The sequence below is a fragment of the Atractosteus spatula genome, chromosome 25 (genome assembly GCF_055471065.1).
Source record: "Atractosteus spatula isolate fAtrSpa1 chromosome 25, fAtrSpa1.hap1, whole genome shotgun sequence".
NCBI classification, from domain to species: domain Eukaryota; kingdom Metazoa; phylum Chordata; class Actinopteri; order Semionotiformes; family Lepisosteidae; genus Atractosteus; species Atractosteus spatula.
Genome location: NC_142730.1, coordinates 5004096 through 5017948, shown reverse-complemented (window position 1 = coordinate 5017948; position 13853 = coordinate 5004096). Strand labels below are relative to the sequence as shown.

General features: G+C 56.7%; 1 protein-coding gene across 1 annotated transcript; it reads right to left on the bottom strand.

The window, feature by feature from the left end:
* Positions 1-934: 934 nt before the first annotated feature.
* prpf3 (PRP3 pre-mRNA processing factor 3 homolog (yeast)) lies at positions 935-12414 on the bottom strand. Its single transcript, XM_088905853.1, has 16 exons — positions 12229-12414; positions 10280-10430; positions 10057-10187; positions 9122-9277; positions 8134-8220; positions 7691-7920; positions 6825-7131; positions 5478-5644; positions 5168-5250; positions 4877-5020; positions 3732-3831; positions 3455-3568; positions 2968-3086; positions 2771-2851; positions 2540-2601; positions 935-2452 (listed from the first exon to the last, which is right to left on the bottom strand). Exons 2-16 carry the CDS (start codon positions 10422-10424, stop codon positions 2303-2305), a joined length of 2076 nt encoding a protein of 691 aa, XP_088761979.1. The 5' UTR covers positions 10425-10430; positions 12229-12414; the 3' UTR covers positions 935-2302.
* Between the last annotated feature and the right edge of the window lie 1439 nt (positions 12415-13853).

Genomic DNA, 13853 nt, shown 5'->3' with positions numbered 1-13853 from the left:
CCTACTTAAAATGTGATGGCAGCCTGCATCTGTTTAATTTGATACGAACCCATGTCAAAATAGTACCTTCCAAAATGTACGGGTCACGTTTAGGGACATTTTATTCTGAGAGATTCGCGTTTAGTTCAAGCCTAAAAAAACGACATCAATACCAAGAAACAAGTAAATGTTTATTCCATGCTGAAAAGAGAAGGTGTGTTTCTGCTGCGACCCTCCATGTCTTCCGCATGGAATAAACCTTTACTTGTCCCTTCACAGCTTACGCATGCTGAGGCAGCTCCCTGCTTGAACTTCATCAGAACTAAGGCTGCTTTTCAAAACTCATCGAAATGTCAACGGGTGAATCCGGGTTACATATCGGCTATTAAGATCGCACCGTGAAGACACCTGTTAAAACCGATCTACCTATATATTTAAACTATTATTGCAAAATGACAACTGTACTGTGACTGTAGCTCCTATTGTAACACTGTTTTACTGCACTGGGACTGTGGCTCCTACTGTAACAGGACTGTTCTACTGGACTGGGACTGTAGCTCCTACTGCAACAGGACTGTTCTACTGCACTGGGACTGTAGCTCCTACTGCAACAGGACTGTTCTACTGGACTGGGATTGTAGCTCCTATTGTAACAGGACTGTTCTACTGCACTGGGACTGTAGCTCCTATTGTAACAGGACTGTTCTACTGGACTGGGACTGTAGCTCCTATTGTAACAGGACTGTTCTACTCCACTGGGACTGTAGCTCCTACTGTAACAGGACTGTTCTACTGGACTGGGACTGAGCTCCTATTGTAACAGGACTGTTCTACTGGACTGGGACTGTAGCTCCTATTGTAACAGGACTGTTCTACTGCACTGGAACTGTAGCTCTCCAAGAACACATGATTAGACAAACAGGAAAACATCTCAACAAAAACAAAGAACCCAGCATTTTTTTCAATTTTTATTGTTTTTGTTCAAAATATGTACACTTTTACAATGTCATTCCATTGACTGTACAGAGCAGTCAGTCCACAATAATAATGGTGAAATGTGACAACAGATAGACAGAAACGACTGTAACGGTCAACTCTCAGAACAGGATTCAGAGTTCTCCTAGCACTACACTGCCAGACTCCCAGTGCACAGCAGTCTGATCCACTCCAGGTTTTACAGTACTGCCAGTCAGACTCCCAGCGCACAGCAGTCTGATCCACTCCGGGTTTTACAGTGCTGCCAGTCAGACTCCCAGCGCACAGCAGTCTGATCCACTCCGGGTTTTACAGTACTGCCAGTCAGACTCCCAGCGCACAGCAGTCTGATCCACTCCGGGTTTTACAGTGCTGTCAGTCAGACTCCCAGTGCACAGCAGTCTGATCCACTCCAGGTTTTACAGTGCTGTCAGTCAGACTCCCAGTGCACAGCAGTCTGATCCACTCCAAGCTTTCTTATCCACTGCAGGGCTCTTGTGCAGATTGTTACTTACAAAATAGAAAAACAAAGATATATACACACAGTATTTAATATTAACTCGATATATCTGATGATGAGCTATGGTCTCAAAACAAGGCAGCAAGCATCACATTTGCAGCCCTGGTAGTGCTTCTGTCCTAAAAAAAAATCCTGGAATGGATCAGACTGCAGCTAGTGGAGAAAATGGGAAGGATCAACTCTAATGATCAAGTCCTTGTGGTCTCCTGTGTTGTCTCCCAGTCTCTCCAATTCCTGTTCTCAATCCCTCACTTATCCCAAGTATTCCTAGTCTATCAGTCCTCAGCAGTCTTTCCAGTCCACCCAGACTGTCATGCTCCAAATATTCCCAGTCTTCACTGTCTCCCAGTCCTTCCCTATCCCAATCCCTCTGTCCCCCAGCAGTCCTAGTCTTGAAGTCCCCTGTCCCCCAGCAGTCCCAGTCTGCCAGTCCCTCTCTCCCCAAGCAGTCCCAGTCCCTTTGTCCCCCAGTAGTCCTAGTCTCCTAGTCTCTCTGTCCCCCAGCAGTCCTAGTCTCCCAGTTCCTCTCAACCCAGCAGTCCTAGTCTGCCAGTCCCCCTCTCTCCAACAGTCCCAGTCCCTGTTTCCCACCAGTCCCAGTCTACCAGTCCCTGTCCCCCAGCAGTCCCCGTCTGCCAGTCCCTCTGTCCCCCAGCAGTTCCAGTCTGCCAGTCCCTCTGTCCCCCAGCAGTCCTAGTCTGCCAGCCCCTCTCTCCCACCAGTCCCAGTCTGCCAGTCCCTCTGTCCCCCAGCAGTCCTAGTCTCCCAGTTCCTCTCAGCCCAGCAGTCCTAGTCTGCCAGCCCCTCTCTCCCAGCAGTCCCAGGCTCTCAGTCCTCGGCGGTCTCCAGCACAGACTCGCTCAGCGCCAGGTCCCAGTAGTGCTCCGTGCCGTGCTTCCTGAAGTGCTCCCGGGCCATGTTCTCCGTGGGGCACTGCTTGAACTTCATGTCCCCGAAGCTGCGCTCCTTGGCCGTGCCCTGCGAGAGGGGACAGGGCATGAGAGAGGCCGCCAGCCTGCTGGGACTCCGGGTCTGGTGCCGACGGGAGGACAGACGGGCACTCACCTCCCAGACCAGAGAGCACTTGTTCTTCTTCCTCACTCCCTCCTCGTCCGAGCCCTCGGCATCTGCAGGGAGACAGAGGGACAATCAAGGTCACACCGCAGGGAGACCTGAGAGGCACGAAGACAATCTGCACAGACACAACGCCCCTCCACCTCTCTCCCCTGTCCCCTGTCCCCCTCTTCCCTCTCCTCTCCCCTGTCCCCCTCTTCCCTCTCCCCTACCCCCACTCACCATCCCGTTTGGAGTTTGTCTGCTCATCCCACTTGATCCGGTGAAGCATCAGCCGTTTGAACTTCTTCTGCGCTTTGGGACCTGCGGGAGGGAGAGACGGGGAGGGAGATGAACTCACTCGTCACTGGCCGACCGACTGACCTCCTGCCCACCGTGCCGCACGGCCCCCCCTGGGCCGGGAGAAGCCCCCCGCTCACCTCCCTCCACCACCACGATGTTCACGTCCCGGTGAAGGACCACTGTGCCCGTCAGGTACAGCTGGTTGGCGTTCGCCTCCACCTTGAACTTCTTTGCGGGGTTCGTGAGGTTTCGGATTCTGCGAGAAAGACAATGTGTTAAGGGACAGTACGTTACTGTCACCTGTGCACTCACTGATCTCCTCCTCCCCCCTCACCTGGCCCCTCCTCCTCCTCCTCCTCCTCCTCCCCCCTGGCCCCTCCTCCTCCTCCCCCTCCTCCCCCCTCACATGGCCCCTCCTCCTCCTCTCCCACCTGGCCCCTCCTCCTCCTCCTCCTCCTCTCCCACCTGGCCCCTACCCCCCCCCCTCACCTGGCCCCTCCTCCTCCTCCTCCTCCCCCTCCCTCACCTGGCTCCCCCCCACCTGGCCCCTCCTCCTCCTCTCCCACCTGGCCCCTCCTCCTCCTCCTCCTCCTCCTCTCTCACTTGCCCCTCCTCCTCCCTCACCTGTACACAGCGATGTGAACCCCATGAGACAGGTCCTCCTTAAGCTTCTTCGCCTTCTTCTCTTTCCGCTGCTCCGCCGTCAGCTTGCGGGCCGCGTTCGCCTCCTCGTGGGCTCTGGGCAGAGAGCGGGAGGGGTGAGCTCGCGGGGACAGAGACAGAAAAACCCCGAACGGGGGGAGAGCGGGGACCCCCTGCGTCACAGCAGAGCCGCGGCGCAGGCGCCCCGGGGGCGAGGGCAGGAGGGTGGAAGGGTGAAAGGTGAAAGAGACTTGCTTACTTCTGTCGCTTGGCCATCTGAGCGCGAACGTGGGCCTCCACCTTAGTAGGGTCCTGAACCGCCTCCGTCCCCAAAACCCTCATCAGGTTCGAAATGCGAACTGACACAGAGAGAGAGGAAGAGACTGAGAAACCCTCCCCCAGCACAAATTCCGCACAGCAAGTGTGGGGGCTCTGCGCTCGCTGTACAGTGCGTGTGCTGTCCGGGGTCTGCGCTCGCTGTACAGTGCGTGTGCTGTCCGGGCTCTGCGCTCGCTGTACAGTGCGTGTGCTGTCCGGGCTCTGCGCTCGCTGTACAGTGCGTGTGCTGTCCGGGCTCTGCGCTCGCTGTACAGTGCGTGTGCTGTCCGGGCTCTGCGCTCACTCTACAGTGCGTGTGCTGTCCGGGCTCATGGTCTGCAGTGCGTGTGCTATATGGGCTCATGCTCTGCAGTGCGTGTGCTATATGGGCTCATGCTCATGCTCTGCAGTGCGTGTGCTGTATGGGCTCTGCTCTTGCTGTACTGTGCGTGTGCTGTATGGGCTCTGCTCTTGCTGTACAGTGCGTGTGCTGTATGGGCTCTGCTCTTGCTGTACAGTGCATGTGCTGTCCGGGCTCTGCGCTCGCTGTACAGTGCGTGTGCTGTCCGGGCTCTGCGCTCGCTGTACAATGCGTGTGCTGTCCGGGCTCTGCGCTCGCTCTACAGTGCGTGTGCTATATGGGCTCTGCGCTCGCTCTACAGTGCGTGTGCTATATGGGCTCATGGTCTGCAGTGCGTGTGCTGTATGGGCTCATGCTCATGCTCTGCAGTGCGTGTGCTGTATGGGCTCATGCTCATGCTCTGCAGTGCGTGTGCTGTATGGGCTCATGCTCATGCTCTGCAGTGCGTGTGCTGTATGGGCTCTGCTCTTGCTGTACTGTGCGTGTGCTGTATGGGCTCTGCTCTTGCTGTACTGTGCGTGTGCTGTATGGGCTCTGCTCTTGCTGTACAGTGCATGTGCTGTATGGGCTCTGCTCTTGCTGTACAGTGCATGTGCTGTATGGGCTCTGCTCTTGCTGTACAGTGCGTGTGCTGTATGGGCTCTGCTCTTGCTGTACTGTGCGTGTGCTGTATGGGCTCTGCGCTGTGCAGTCCAGAGCCTCACACTCTCCAGGTTATACAGTACCTTTGGGTTCTGGTGGTGGCATCAGCCCCAGTCGCACCTTCTCCTGCAGCTCCTTCTGCGCCTCTCTGCGTGTCTGCCTGCGAAGCTTCTTCTGTTCCTTCTTCGTCAGGTATACACCCAGGGTCACCGGCCGGTCAGTGTCCACTGCACACACAGAGAGACAGGTCACTCAGACACACCCAGGGTCATCGGCCGGTCAGTGTCCACTGCACACACGCGCACACACACAGACAGGTCACACAGAAACATTCACAGAGCCACGCAGGCAGAAACTGGCAGAGAGCACCGAACCTGGGGGTTTCATCTGGGCCGGGTGTTCAACCAAGTTTGTAATCCCGAAGAATTCTGTATCCTCAGGGACACCCTCCATGGTCCTGGGACACACAGCCAGAGAAAAGAAATCAACACAGTGCTCACTGTCCACTGCGCTGCTCTACAGAGGACTGGACACGAGCACACTGTCCACTGCGCTGCTCTACAGAGGACTGGACACGAGCACACTGTCCACTGCGCTGCTCTACAGTGGTCACTGCATAACGGAGAGACAGACAGAGACAAAATCGAGTTACAGTCTAAAAAAAAGATGAAGACAGAGACTCACAGCTCGGTGCCTGCAGGCAGGATATAAGAGTCCCACCACTCAATGTGGGGTACCTCCCCATCCTTCAGCTCCTTCTTAGGGGCGATGAGGGCCAGCTTGGTGGAGGCCTGGATACCTGTCTTCTTCGCTGCCTGGGCAATTTCCATCTGCAGCTTTTCTAGCTGAGCCTGAGAAAGAGAGAGAGAGGTTAATACAGACACACTGACTGGACACTCCAGTACATTAACACTGCACTGAGAGAGAGAGGGGTTCATACAGACACACTGACTGGACACTCCAGTACATTAACACTGCACTGAGAGAGAGAGGGGTTCATACAGACACACTGACTGGACACTCCAGTACATTAACACTGCACTGAGAGAGAGGGGTTAATACAGACACACTGACTGGACACTCCAGTACATTAACACTGCACTGAGAGAGAGAGGGGTTAATACAGACACACTGACTGACTGGACACTCCAGTACATTAACACTGCACTGAGAGAGAGGGGTTCATACAGACACACTGACTGACTGGACACTCCAGTACATGAACACTGCACTGAGAGAGAGGGGTTCATACAGACACACTGACTGACTGGACACTCCAGTACATTAACACTGCACTGAGAGAGAGGGGTTCATACAGACACACTGACTGGACACTCCAGTACATTAACACTGCACTGAGAGAGAGGGGTTAATACAGACACACTGACTGGACACTCCAGTACATTAACACTGCACTGAGAGAGAGGGGTTAATACAGACACACTGACTGACTGGACACTCCAGTACATTAACACTGCACTGAGAGAGAGAGGGGTTCATACAGACACACTGACTGGACACTCCAGTACATTAACACTGCACTGAGAGAGAGAGGGGTTAATACAGACACACTGACTGACTGGACACTCCAGTACATTAACACTGCACTGAGAGAGAGGGGTTCATACAGACACACTGACTGACTGGACACTCCAGTACATGAACACTGCACTGAGAGAGAGGGGTTCATACAGACACACTGACTGACTGGACACTCCAGTACATTAACACTGCACTGAGAGAGAGGGGTTCATACAGACACACTGACTGGACACTCCAGTACATTAACACTGCACTGAGAGAGAGGGGTTAATACAGACACACTGACTGGACACTCCAGTACATTAACACTGCACTGAGAGAGAGGGGTTAATACAGACACACTGACTGACTGGACACTCCAGTACATTAACACTGCACTGAGAGAGAGAGGGGTTCATACAGACACACTGACTGGACACTCCAGTACATTAACTCTATAATATAGGTTTCACGACCCATAATTTTCAGGACCTCCCCCCTCAGTGTCACCTTGGTGCGGATACGCTGGGCGATCTTCTCGAAGCGCCCCTTATCGTGGAACTTGAAGCCCCTCTTGGGGCGCTGGGCCGGAGGAAGGGGCACGCGGGTGTCGTAGTAGGAGGTGGACTCCAGGTCGTCGGAGGGCCTCTCGCGCAGCTGCTGCTTGAACTGCTCGCGCTTCACGGCGCGGATGTTGGCCTTCAGCGTGGGCATGCGGTGCGTCAGCTCCACCTCCTTCCCACTGGCGTCCACGGTTCTGCCCAGCTCGTCCAGGATCAGTGGAGTCGGCTTGGACACCTCCCGCGCCTCGACCTTACTGTGGAAGAGTAAGAGAGAGAGAGGGGTTAATACAGACACACTGACTGGACACTCCAGTACATTAACACTGCACTGAGAGAGAGGGGTTAATACAGACACACTGACTGACTGGACACTCCAGTACATTAACACTGCACTGAGAGAGAGGGGTTAATACAGACACACTGACTGGACACTCCAGTACATTAACACTGCACTGAGAGAGAGGGGTTAATACAGACACACTGACTGACTGGACACTCCAGTACATTAACACTGCACTGAGAGAGAGGGGTTAATACAGACACACTGACTGACTGGACACTCCAGTACATTAACACTGCACTGAGAGAGAGGGGTTAATACAGACACACTGACTGGACACTCCAGTACATTAACACTGCACTGAGAGAGAGGGGTTCATACAGACACACTGACTGGACACTCCAGTACATTAACACTGCACTGAGAGAGAGGGGTTCATACAGGCAGACATAAACGCCCAAGTACACTGCGATCAAGAGACAGAGGGACAGCACAGAGAAAGATGAAGGGTGCAGTTGCCCACTCAGACTTACGGAGGCGCTATCCCCATGGCGTGCAGGTTGGCCAGGGCCACTAGGTTGTTGGTGCCAGAGCCTAGCGCTCCCAGAATGCCCGGCTTCATGGCCAGCTGCGACTGGATGCGGGCCTGCAGCTCTGCTGCCTTGCGTGCCTTCTCGATGGCATCGTTCATGAAGGTGGCAGCGTGGGAAGGAGGAATCGACTGCCCCCTTGTGCTCGCCTCCGGGGGAGCCAAGGGCAGACGCTGGAAAGGAAGAGAGTGGGAGACCGCTGACAACCTGATTCGCAACGTCTTTTCCCCCCACACTGTGAACTCCAACCGTATCGAAAGAACACACTTCCACAGCACATCGTCACTTTCTCTCCCAACACACAGTCCCCGTCAGAGCGACAAGCCCTTGTGGGTTACAGAGACAGGGACCGGAGATCGTAAAAATCAGTAAACCAGTCTCCTCACCGGCACAACGGGCACTGGAGCGACGAAACTGAGCTGCTTCTTCCTCTCCTCGATCTGCCGCGTGGCCGCCTCCATCATCTGCTTGATCTGAGGAGACATCAGGCATAACAGCTCTGTTCCTCTGTCACCTGTGTTGCACGGAGAGGTGCGCTCGATAGCAACAGATGTGCGTCAGTGACTGATGAGCACAATATTTACAGATGTGTGACAGGTGTGCGGGGTGACCTGTTCGTCAGAACCAGGTGTGTGGGGTGACCTGTTCGTCAGAGCCAGGTGTGCGGGGTGACCTGTTCGTCAGAGCCAGGTGTGCGGGGTGACCCGTTCGTCAGAGCCAGGTGTGCGGGGTGACCCGTTCGTCAGAGCCAGGTGTGCGGGTGACCTGTTCGTCAGAGCCAGGTGTGTGGGGTGACCCGGACGTCAGAGCCAGGTGTGTGGGGTGACCTGTTCGTCAGAGCCAGGTGTGCGGGGTGACCTGTACGTCAGAGCCAGGTGTGCGGGGTGACCCTACGTCAGAGCCAGGTTGCGGGGTGACCTGTACGTCAGAGCCAGGTGTGCGGGGTGACCTGTTCGTCAGAGCCAGGTTGCGGGGTGACCTGTTCGTCAGAGCCAGGTGTGCGGGGTGACCCTACGTCAGAGCCAGGTGTGCGGGGTGACCTGTTCGTCAGAGCCAGGTGTGCGGGGTGACCCTACGTCAGAGCCAGGTGTGCGGGGTGACCTGTTCGTCAGAGCCAGGTTGCGGGGTGACCTGTTCGTCAGAGCCAGGTGTGTGGGGTGACCCGGACGTCAGAGCCAGGTGTGTGGGGTGACCCTACGTCAGAGCCAGGTGTGCGGGGTGACCTGTTCGTCAGAGCCAGGTGTGCGGGGTGACCTGTTCGTCAGAGCCAGGTGTGCGGGGTGACCTGTACGTCAGAGCCAGGTTGCGGGGTGACCTGTACGTCAGAGCCAGGTGTGCGGGGTGACCTGCTGGTGACCTGGCCTCCAGCGTTACCTGCATCTTGGTGAGCATGCCGGGACTCTCAGAGGGGGGGCCAGGCAGCACCTCGGGCTCTTCCACCTCCTCGAAGCGAGGAACCCGTTTCCTCTTCACGCCCGCCTCTGACCCGGGGGCGTCGCGCGCCACCTCGGACTCCTCCCCGAACACCTCCTGGCGGGCAGAGAGCGGTTAACGATCACATGGCGCCGCACCCAGCTACCCCACCACCACCCCCCCTGCCCCTCGCCCAGCTACCAGACCACCTGCCCTGCCCCTCGCCCAGCTACCCCCCCCACCCCCTCTGCCCCACGCCCAGCTACCACACCACCGCCCCCCCCCCACCCCCTCTGCCCCTCGCCCAGCTACCAGACCTCCTGCCCTGCCCCACGCCCAGCTACCACACTACCACCCCTCCTGCCCCTCGCCCAGCTACCCCACCACCACCCCCTCTGCCCCTCGCCCAGCTACCCCCCCCACCCCCTCTGCCCCTCGCCCAGCTACCAGACCACCTGCCCTGCCCCACGCCCAGCTACCACACTACCACCCCTCCTGCCCCTCGCCCAGCTACCCCACCACCACCCCCCCTGCCCCTCGCCCAGCTACCAGACCACCTGCCCTGCCCCTCGCCCAGCTACCCCCCCCACCCCCTCTGCCCCACGCCCAGCTACCACACCACCGCCCCCCCTGCCCCTCGCCCAGCTACCCCCCCCACCCCCTCTGCCCCTCGCCCAGCTACCAGACCACCTGCCCTGCCCCACGCCCAGCTACCACACCACCGCCCCCCCTGCCCCTCGCCCAGCTACCCCCCCCACCCCCTCTGCCCCTCGCCCAGCTACCAGACCACCTGCCCTGCCCCACGCCCAGCTACCACACTACCACCCCTCCTGCCCCTCGCCCAGCTACCCCCCCCACCTGCCCTGCCCCTCGCCCACTGCCCCCCCCCGCCTCACCTTCAGGTCCCGCTTGCGGTTCTTCTCGCCCCCGGAGCGGGAGTTCCGCGAGCTGCGCCCCTCCTCCACCGCCTCGAACAGCCGGTCCACGAACTTCGCCGTCGACTCGTCCAGGAACGGCTTCAGCTGGTCTGGGGGGGGAGAGCACAGGGCGAGCGGTCAGCGCAAGGCGGCCACAGGCCTCAGAGCGACGGCGGCTGGCCGGCCGGGCGGCCACACGGACCTGTGGTCTTGCGCTTGTCCAGCCCCTTGCCGACGCAGTGCAGCGCGGCCGTGACGACGGTGGGCTCGGAGAAGCCCAGCACCTTCTTGACCGTCCGCTCCACCCAGGGGCGGAGCTCCTCCAGCTCCCGCTTCGACAGCGACATCCCAGCCTGCGGACACAGAACACCCGGTCACTCAGCTGGTCCCTCGGTCCAGCTCTCTCTCAGCTGGTCCCTCAGTCAGTCCCTCGGTCCAGCTCTCTCAGTCCAGCGCTCTCTCAGCTGGTCCCTCAGTCCAGCGCTCTCTCAGTCCAGCGCTCTCTCAGTCCAGCGCTCTCTCAGTCCAGCGCTCTCTCAGCTGGTCCCTCAGTCCAGCGCTCTCTCTCAGCTGGTCTCTCAGTCCAGCGCTCTCTCTCAGCTGGTCCCTCAGTCAGTAACTCAGTCCAGCGCTCTCTCAGCTGGTCTCTCAGCCCAGCGCTCTCTCAGACTGTCCCTCAGTCCAGCGCTCTCTCTCAGCTGGTCTCTCAGTCCAGCGCTCTCTCTCAGCTGGTCTCTCAGTCCAGCGCTCTCTCTCAGCTGGTCTCTCAGTCCAGCGCTCTCTCTCAGCTGGTCCCTCAGTCCAGCGCTCTCTCAGACTGTCCCTCAGTCCAGCTCTCTCTCAGCTGGTCCCTCAGTCCAGCGCTCTCTCAGCTGGTCCCTCAGTCCAGCGCTCTCTCAGCTGGTCCCTCAGTCCAGCGCTCTCTCAGCCGGTCACTCAGTCCAGCGCTCTCTCAGACTGTCCCTCAGTCCAGCTCTCTCTCAGCTGGTCCCTCAGTCCAGCGCTCTCTCTCAGCTGGTCCCTCAGTCCAGCGCTCTCTCAGCTGGTCCCTCAGTCCAGCGCTCTCTCAGCCGGTCACTCAGTCCAGCGCTCTCTCACACGGTCCCTCAGTCCAGCGCTCTCTCAGCTGGTCCCTCAGTCAGTCCCTCGGTCCAGCTCTCTCAGTCCAGCTCTCTCTCAGCTGGTCCCTCAGTCAGTAACTCAGTCCAGCGCTCTCTCAGCTGGTCTCTCAGCCCAGCGCTCTCTCAGACTGTCCCTCAGTCCAGCGCTCTCTCTCAGCTGGTCTCTCAGTCCAGCGCTCTCTCAGCTGGTCCCTCAGTCAGTAACTCAGTCCAGCGCTCTCTCAGCTGGTCTCTCAGCCCAGCGCTCTCTCAGACTGTCCCTCAGTCCAGCGCTCTCTCTCAGCTGGTCTCTCAGTCCAGCGCTCTCTCTCAGCTGGTCTCTCAGTCCAGCGCTCTCTCTCAGCTGGTCCCTCAGTCCAGCGCTCTCTCAGACTGTCCCTCAGTCCAGCGCTCTCTCAGACTGTCCCTCAGTCCAGCGCTCTCTCAGCTGGTCCCTCAGTCCAGCGCTCTCTCAGCTGGTCCCTCAGTCCAGCGCTCTCTCAGCCGGTCACTCAGTCCAGCGCTCTCTCACACGGTCCCTCAGTCCAGCGCTCTCTCAGCTGGTCCCTCAGTCCAGCGCTCTCTCACACGGTCACCAGAGGCTCCACCGCCAGCATGAGCTCAGAGCCCCAGCGCGCCCCTCACTGTGTCCACTCCAGATTTTACAGTGTTGATAGTCCGCCTCCCAGCTGCCCCATCCACCCCAGGACTTATGCCCAGCAGTGCGCTATGGTGCTAACTGTGATGCTACAGGAAACACACTAAGCATTTTTGCAATTACAATACTATCTGTTCAATTAATTTCACAAGAAAGTTGTCAACGTGACACATCCATGCCCTCGTATATACACGACCCTGTGCACTGGGAGTCTCAAGTCCTGCGGTTACAATGTCTGATTATATCGGGGATTTAAAAGTTTCGCTGATGAACATCAACGGTTCTGAAACACTTCCTAAACCCCATAATCCCCAGTAGCTACACCGATAAACAAAAGTACGACGATAATGTGGCGCGTTAACACCGTCCGTTTCTCTTCCAATCGGTACTCACCACGCGGGTTCACCTGAAATGGGTAAACGTTGACTTTTTAAGTAAAATATCAGCAGTTTCGTCTTAAAAAATATTACTATAATCGGAAAAAAAAACTCAACAGTAAAATAAACCCGAACAGCTCCCGAAGAAGAGTGAACTCTTCGGCTCGCACGGCGCGACACCAACAACGTACAGGGAACGTCCGGCCGGAAACGGAAATGGCGTCACGAAGCCCATCGGCCCAAAGGATGTAAACGAAGCCGTAGTCCTTGTCACATGACGGGGGAGAGCATTCTTTCAGCGACTGCTTCTCAGTGACGTTTCCACGTTATCTGCGGTTAAAGCAGCTGGGCAGTGGCATTTTAATGCAGTCTGCTGTTTTACTTAAATTTTTGCGAGTTTTTCGATTTCTGCGACCATTCACACCCTGCAAGTAACACTCCGGTCCGCTAGCGGGGGTTCCTTCATTAGCATGGTCAGCTTTTCACATCCCAATCAACCCATACAGTCGGGCGTGGTTACTGGAAATATTTGATGGGAAACAGATGCCTCGCATGGTAGTAGCAATTACAATGCGGCTTAAAGCTTTTAAAACCCATAATCAAACGAAGGTTGCAACAATATGAGGATGGAAAATTCCGATTTTCTTCTCCGGTAGTTCGAGGCCCAGTTCGTGCTTGCGCCACCAGGGGGCGGTGTGACTGTGCGATACGGCTGGGTAATTCAGGAAACTGGTCGATCGCATCGACACGTGGTGGGGGAGAAAGACAGGACTAGCTCCCTTCAGATTGACTAGCAAGTAAATGGTTGCTTAAAACAACGAAATACGGAACAGGATGTTGACTGAATTGTTAACATTTTCATTGCTGCTCATCTGAAAAGCGAGCAGAAAAAAATGAAAAGTTGTACAGATGGATGACCGACACTGCACCCCGCACTCCACACGTACAAACGCACAACAGCCAACAGAAGGGTCCGAAGTCCCATTCAGGAGACTTCATCACAGGCTTTTTCAGAAGCTACACCACAAAGACAATCCTTAAAATAAAACCACCACTCACTGCCACCCTTCTGACCCTGTAAATACCAAACAAATCCTGACTGCACCCATGTGAGCATCTGAATTTCTACACCCTTTACCAGTCAAGCAGTGATTACGTCAGTAGCCCCTGTTGTGGCTGTTTATAAGTACCTAGAGGCTCCATCCATCTGGTATTTCAACAACTTTATCCAGTACAGGGTCGAGGGGGAGCTGGGGTCTATCCCAGCAAGCAGCAGCAGGTGCAAGGCAGGATACACCCTGGAAGGGACACCAGTCCATCACAGGGCAGAACACAGACACAGACCAGGGCCGGATTTCCCAGAAGCCAATAAACCCTCCAGAATGTCTTTGGACCGCGGGAGGAAACCGGAGCACCTGGTGGAAACCCACGCGGACAGGAGGAGAACATGCAAACTCCACCCAGACGGCACCTCAGGAATTGGACCCAGGGCCCCTGCGCTGTGAGGTAGCAATGCTGACCCTGGAGCCACCCTGTCTCGATATGGAGTTGAGCTTGACTTGATCTGCTTCTCCTTCACTCCTGAGCTGGCTCATACAAAGGAAGTCCTCACTCCTCCACAACCTGATTCATGAATTAATC